Source organism: Gossypium raimondii, chromosome 11 (genome assembly GCF_025698545.1).
Source record: "Gossypium raimondii isolate GPD5lz chromosome 11, ASM2569854v1, whole genome shotgun sequence".
NCBI lineage: Eukaryota > Viridiplantae > Streptophyta > Magnoliopsida > Malvales > Malvaceae > Gossypium > Gossypium raimondii.
The window spans coordinates 40,030,331-40,037,754 of NC_068575.1; the positions used below are offsets into that span (position 1 = coordinate 40,030,331).

The 7,424-nt window shown below is 34.4% G+C and overlaps 1 protein-coding gene across 1 annotated transcript; it reads left to right on the forward strand.

The window, feature by feature from the left end:
• The first annotated feature begins 325 nt into the window (after positions 1 to 325).
• On the forward strand, positions 326 to 6,363 carry LOC105803928 (nicotinate phosphoribosyltransferase 2). Its single transcript, XM_052624423.1, has 15 exons — positions 326 to 816; positions 1,148 to 1,295; positions 1,406 to 1,525; positions 1,643 to 1,777; positions 1,859 to 1,920; positions 2,141 to 2,216; positions 3,011 to 3,112; positions 3,559 to 3,675; positions 3,783 to 3,841; positions 4,393 to 4,567; positions 4,687 to 4,821; positions 4,924 to 5,022; positions 5,518 to 5,626; positions 5,865 to 5,977; positions 6,095 to 6,363. Exons 1-15 carry the CDS (start codon positions 665 to 667, stop codon positions 6,170 to 6,172), a joined length of 1,680 nt encoding a protein of 559 aa, XP_052480383.1. The 5' UTR covers positions 326 to 664; the 3' UTR covers positions 6,173 to 6,363.
• The last annotated feature ends 1,061 nt before the right edge of the window (positions 6,364 to 7,424 follow it).

The window sequence follows — 7,424 nt, forward strand, 5'->3', positions numbered from 1 at the left end:
AAACAAACTCAATTAAACAATAAAAAGATAAGAAAATCTCAGAGGTATATTTGCTTTATTAAAAATAGCTTTTATGAAATATTTTTAAAAATCAGTAAATATTTTACATAAATACATCCGAATGTATTAATTTTCTTAAAAAATAAATCATTTTTTAAAAATTATTTTTTAAATTATTTTAAGTCAAACAAACCAAGAATAAAATTTAAGGAAATGACAAAGTGGAATCAAAATCAGAATATATATAATAAAAAACAAGTGAATAAAAGGAAAAAGTGTCGGATGAAAAACAGTGATTTTTTATACGGTCCACAAAAAGGCAGTGACGGTTCAAAACCATGAGGGAGGACCTAATTCCGGTTTGTACACGTCATGATTCTTTGAAGGTTGACTGCGCTAAGCCAACCCCCCTTAACACTCTCCGTGTTGCTATTTTCCAGTTTTGGATGGAATTCAATTTGAACTCCTAATTTCATTTTTCTAATTTTCCTTCTGAAGTACGAAAAAAAAAGAGTACGAAATACGCTTCAATTTCGACGATCTCTCCAAATTTCTTTCTTGTTTTCCTGATCCATACGCTATGTTTTCCTCCACTATATAAAAGCAGACGGGTTTTGAACTGGGAAGTGAGAAGTTGGTAATAATAGGCCAGGAACGATTGAAAATGGAAGCGAAAACGAACGGACCGAGTGTGAATGCGGGTCGGGTTATGGACGGGCCGACGAATCCGATGGTCACTCCTCTTTTAACCGATCTTTATCAGTTCACCATGGCTTACGCTTATTGGAAAGCTGGCAAACACAACGACCGAGCCGTGTAACTTTCAAATTTTTCCCTTTTATACCTTTAATTTCATTCCGTTATGAATAATTTTTATGTTTCTCTTTCATATCTAATCCGTTGTTTGGCTACTACGAAAATCGGATTGAAAATAGAGTTTTGATGATTCGTAGTTACTGTTTTCAGTAGAGTTCTTTTTCCTTCGAACTTTACTTTTTTTGAAGTTCAAGAAAGTTAGTTATTTAACTAATAATCATTTGGTTACCTGTTAGTTTAAGAAATGAAAAATGAGAAATTACAAGTGTTTCCCAGTGTGAAAGATTGAATATTTCGAGCTTCGGATTAGCGTTTTATAATATGCTTTCAGGTTCGATCTATATTTTCGAAAGAATCCATTTGGTGGTGAATTTACAGTGTTTGCTGGTTTGGAAGAATGCATAAAGCTCATTGCTAATTTCAAGTTAACCGAGGAAGAGATTTCCTTCATCTGTGAAACCTTGCCTGGTTCATGTGAGGTAAGCTAACTACTTCGCAGATGATTCAAGTTATGATATTCTGGGTTCTGTTTGTTTTACTGTGCTTGTAATTGGATGTTTAACTTATTCATTGTTTCTGCAAACAACAGGAAGGCTTTGTCAAGTATCTAAGAAATATTGACTGTTCTGATGTTGAAGTTTATGCTATTTCGGAGGGAACAGTTGTTTTCCCAAAGGTGCCCCTGCTTCGAGTTGAAGGACCAGTTGCTGTGAGTGCTATCAAACTTTTTTTTTTTGCCACATCTGTTTGTCTTGAATTTGGTTCTTTTTTTCAGCTCCTTTGTTTTCATCTTATTTTTTCTTGATTCGTGAATTTTTGTTTTTAGGTGGTTCAATTGTTGGAGACTCCAGTTCTGAATCTTGTAAATTTTGCGTCCTTGGTGGCTACAAATGCGGCTAGACACAGACTTGTTGCTGGAAAATCTAAAATGTTGCTTGAGTTCGGGCTTCGACGAGCTCAGGTTGATGAGTTTTTTCTTTTTTATTTTCTTATTGTAAATGTTAATAATTGAGTTTCATTCTGTTAGACATTTTAATTGCAGGGACCTGATGGCGCTATTTCAGCATCAAAGTATTGTTATATTGGAGGCTTTGATGCTACAAGGTGGTTTTCTAAAATATTCATATCCTGTTCGACACTGCTTTTATGGCTTCCTATATCATGTTATTCAACTGGATGGAAATGCAGTTAATTTGTCCTCAGCTTTATCGTGAAGCTATTCAGACAATGCTTGTGGTTCTTCTCTATTCTTCACTAATGTAGATTCTTTATCTAAGCTAATGTTTGTATTGCTTGTTTCTGTTTTATGCTGTGTGTTGGCCAGCAATGTTGCTGCTGGGAGGTTATTCGGGATACCTCTTCGTGGGACACATTCCCATGCTTTTGTTAGCTCATTTATGGTCAGTAATTTTTTTCTGGAAACTTTCAAGCTCTATAGCAATTATCGTAAGACTTTATTATATATTTTCTGCATGTAATTCGGTTCATATCTATATGGTAGACTATAACCTTGTATGTTGCAGCAGTGTTCTTGGTCAGAAAGTATGTTTTGTTCCTGCTGAATCTCTCCCCTCATCTCTATATGTTCTCCTAAATCGGGAATCTTTGTATTTGACTGGATTTATTTTGAGGTCAAACTAGTTGAGTGATAGCAAGCCTGATTAAATTTTACCTTTTTCGTTGATCCTGTTTGTTTTTGTTTATCACATTAATGGCACACTAATAAATATAACGTAATACTTTCATAAACATGTACGACATGAATGAGGTGACTGCCAGATACTTGATTTCAGTGGAAAATATTACTTCAATCCATATATAACTGTTTTTATAGAAGTATTTAACTTTTAATTTGACAATTAGAGTTATTAGTTTCTTTTAACATGCTTGAGTTTAACTTTACTATTGGCTCTCTTTGTTTTATATCTAAAATGGCTTTTCATTGACACTTCATTTTCTTAGTGATTCTCATCTCTTAGTGAATTGGTTCATGCTCCATAAATTTTAACGTGTAGAAACAAGCTTGGATTTCACACTAGCCTTCAAAATTGCTTACTATTTTCTATCAGTTTTCTGTATGCTGTTCTATCAACCTTTTTCTTATGTTATTTTCATGCATTGGATATTATGGATGGCTTCCTGGAACTTTTTTGTTTCTTTGAATTTATTAGGTTATTCAAATTTTAATTTGCAGAGCCCTGATGAGATCCTAGAGAGATCACTGCATAGGTCTGATGGTTCAAGTACTTGTGAGGACTTTGTCAGTCTTGTTCAGTCATGGTTAAGCAAAATACAGGTGTTCTGCATTGGCCATTTTCATTGTTGTCAACAATTATTTAATTTTTTTTTGTCTAGAAATATACTTATGTCCAAATACATCAAACTGAAACCCACTGGTGCAACTTGTGCATGTTCATCAAACTCGGATATTAAAACTTGCATTTCTTCTCTTCCAAGAACCCCAATGGCCAAATGTTGCAATCTTAGATCCTAAAGATCACCATCACCCCATTTAAAAACGAAGTTTTACAATAGAAAGCTCAATGCATTATTGCAGGATTTTGTTCCATTTAGTTCTCAAAACCCATGTTAATCTAAATATATAGATTATGATATATAAGGAGTTTGGAAGAGAGAGACCAATGCTTTTTCCATCTATTCTCTTCTCTGCAATATTGCTACTAGTAGATTACTGAATGCTTCATCTACTTTTAACTTATTTAATTGGTGCATATTTTCTAGTGGGCAAAGGCACTTGGTAACACTGTTGGTGAGACCAATCAGAGTGAATTAGCAGCTTTCACCTCATATGCCTTGGCGTTTCCTAACAACTTCCTTGCTCTTGTAGATACATATGATGTAAGTACAACTTCCTTGAGTGTTAGCTTTAGAACAAGTTTGGGGAAGCCTATTTTATCATAACATATATCAGCACTAACGTTGCAGTTGTGGCATCCGTTTTATAGGTAATGAGGAGTGGAGTCCCCAACTTTTGTGCAGTTGCTTTGGCACTTAATGACTTGGGGTATGTCTCAAAGGCTTATAGATATGGCAGTTCATTTTCTTATAAGAACGGTTTGTTGCATGCTCAAAACTGGGTTAAAAGAATTTCTGTTGTTCCCTTTTGATTCTTTGTATGTACTTATATTCAATTCAGTAATTTGTTATCATCTTTCCAGTGGTTTTCAAAGGCGAATTTATGTTCACAAGCTGATTAATTGTATTAGTAACATTCTTAGTTTGAACTGAAAATGAATTAATGTATGATTAAGTCTTCATATTTCATATGGCTATACTTAAATTGAAATCGAAGGCATATGAAGAAAGGCATGAAGTAACACCTTTATGTGCCATGCATCAGCTGATACTGCCCCTGCTTCTGCCTTCTTTTCCATTTTATGCAAATCATTATCAAAGGGTTTTTTATTGGGCTTCTCCATTTATCACAGATCATATAGGTTATAGGTCTTCTTTTTGTTTACATAACATCTGACAGCATTACTGTGGATTTCATCTGTGCAAGTAAGTATTCAGTCGTGCTCAATTTCAGTGATAAGTTAAATATGTAAAATGCAGTTATAAATCAGTTGGCATTAGATTGGACTCTGGTGACCTAGCATACTTGTCTGGTGAAGCCCGAAAGATCTTTCAAATAATTGAAAAAGAATTTGGGCTGCCCAGTTTTGGAAAGACAAGCATTACTGCTAGTAATGATTTGAATGAGGAAACTCTTGACGCACTAAACAAGCAGGTTCTCAGTCTAACTAAAATTTCTTTGAATAATTTATTTGACTCTATCAGGTTGACAATGCCTCCTTGATTCATTCTTGAGCACATCTATTCATGAGAGATAACACTTTTTCTTCACAGGGTCATGAGGTGGATTGTTATGGAATAGGAACCTATTTGGTCACTTGCTATGCTCAAGCAGCTTTAGGTTGTGTTTTCAAGCTTGTTGAGATCAATAATCAGCCACGCATCAAACTTTCAGAGGATGTATCCAAGGTTTGACCTGGCAGCCAAGAAGTTTTAACAGCATGCTTCTTCATTATATAACACATTTCCTCTTTCTTTCTCTCATCTTTTTATTTACTTTTTAAATGCTAGGTCTCTATACCATGCAAAAAACGATGTTACAGGTTATATGGAAGGGAAGGATATTCGCTGGTGGATATAATGACAGGGGAAAATGAACCATGTCCAAAGGTAGTTCCCATTACTCTTGCTGTATAGACTCCAAAGTTTTTAGTTTTCAGTAATTAGCAACCAACATCATCTTCCTCTTTTTCCTTTTAAAAAAAATGCGGGGCATCATGAATGTGTATTTAAGAGCATCATAAATGCTTTAGATCTAATTTTAACTTGGCAACATAAGAATTCAGTCTAGAATGATACTATTATTTAATCTTTTAAACTTACATAAATGCTTAACTTTTTTGCATCTTTATATAGATACCAAAGTCTAGCACACCCACCAGTTCGTTTTGTACATGTAATCAATTATCTTATAGGTTACCCCCGTCCTAAAATCCGCTGGTTCATTTTGATTTTGATATACATTAACTTGGAATTTTTATAATTCCTCTGTTATGCACCAACAACTAATAGCAGCATACACGGCAACAATATATAGACTTAACTTCATAGATGCTACAATGGTAAGGCCGATAGGCCTCATGTTTACCCTCTTCAAATTCGTAGGTGGGAGAACGTATTCTATGTCGCCACCCTTTTAATGAATCCAAAAGAGCATATGTGGTACCACAGCGTGTGGAAGAGCTTCTGAAGTGTTACTGGCCTGGGAAGTCAGGTAAAAGCTCAGAATATATGTAAAACTAAATCAGCAGCTACCATAAAGGAGCAGAACTGATAACCTTATTTTACTTAAGTGGTCTTCTTTATTCCTTAGTAACTTTCAATTTTTTAAGCAGTGTCTTTAATCTCAACTTTTTAGTAACTTGCTGTTGAACAGAAGAAAGGCTCATCAGCAATTTGTGCATCTTTTTCCATTTTTCTGACACAAGCTTTTCTTTTGGCCCCTCCTGAAGGTAAAGTAAGAGAAGAGTTACCAGCTCTCAAGGATATTAGGGACCATTGCATCAAACAGCTTGAGCAAATGAGGCCTGATCACATTAGGAGATTAAACCCCACACCATACAAGGTATTGCAGCAGCCTAACCTCTTCTCCCCCCTCTCCCCAACAACAAAAAGAAACTATTCTTTTAGTTCTTGTTAAACTTGTTAACATAAAATAAATGGTATATTTATCCATAAACAGGTGAGTGTAAGTGCAAAACTGTATGATTTCATCCATTTTCTATGGCTGAATGAGGCACCTGTTGGGGAGCTGCAGTGAGAATCCGAGACAAAGGAAAAGAGGCGTTGAATAGTGTACAAATAATGATTTGAATGGAGTTTTGGAGGAACTTCTTAAACATAGATTTTCATGCATTGAATTATTGTCTTAAACCTTGATGACTAATAATAATCCGTTGTATTCTCACAATGCATAGTGAAATGAATCATTGCGTTTCTCTGCTTTGCAAATTCCGGCTGTCGTGTCAGCGCTTTAGTTGTGCCTCGATCAATTCTTTTCTATTTGGCTTTGCGATTTGGGTTACGTGAAGAGTGATATTTTATAGATTTATTCAATTTCTTTGACTTGTTATTGCTATTTTGAACATTCCTATCATTTTGGTGCCTATATGGCTTTTACATACGCCTTAAATTTATTTGAACATGCTTGTTCTTGTCCAATGAATGTGGATGGTCAACGTAAAGGTTATGGAGGGTTAATTTCTTTTTCAAAATTTAGAATAATTTTTCTCCATTTGACGTTTTATATGTTTGATTCTGATAATATATTCTTTAAAGGAAGAAAATTGATGCACTCATTGACCAGATTTTTTAATTGATTTATTTATTTATTTTGTGCCATTTTATCATGTGTTTAAGACCCAAATTTACTACATGTGCTTATGGCATTTGAGTTATTTTATCTTCGTTATTTATTCTGCAGTGTATGTGAATGTGCAGTGTTTTATTACACAAAATAATATTCTTTTTTGGTCTCGCCGTCAAGTAGTGAAGATAAGCCGCCTTTATAGATGCACTTGACGTATATTGGTGGGGAATGGGGATGTTGTTGTATGGGATATTGAGCATGACACGGTTTCATATTGGTGTGATACGGTTAGAGAAGCAATGTATGGACCTTTAAGGGTTTCTATTATTTGACGCCAGGGTTTACATTTGAGGATGGGTTATTGTATTGTTATGACAATGCAGCATGATTTTGATGTTCTCGAGGATTTAATTGGACTATGATATCATGAAAATACAAACGTGGATGGAAAACAATGTAAAAACCACTTCAAACGTAATAACGTGCTTGGTTCCCCCATAGCAATAATGGTGAAGATGGAAGTCGCTTCGTAAATCTTTAATTTTCCTAATTAACCAAAATTTTATTTTAATTTATTCTATACTTTTTAATTTTATCTTGTATACTTTATTACTTCAATTGTATATATTGATGATATTGTTGAGTTGGTGTTACAAATTAATCGACACAAATTAAAGATTGATTACAACACTATGATAAAACA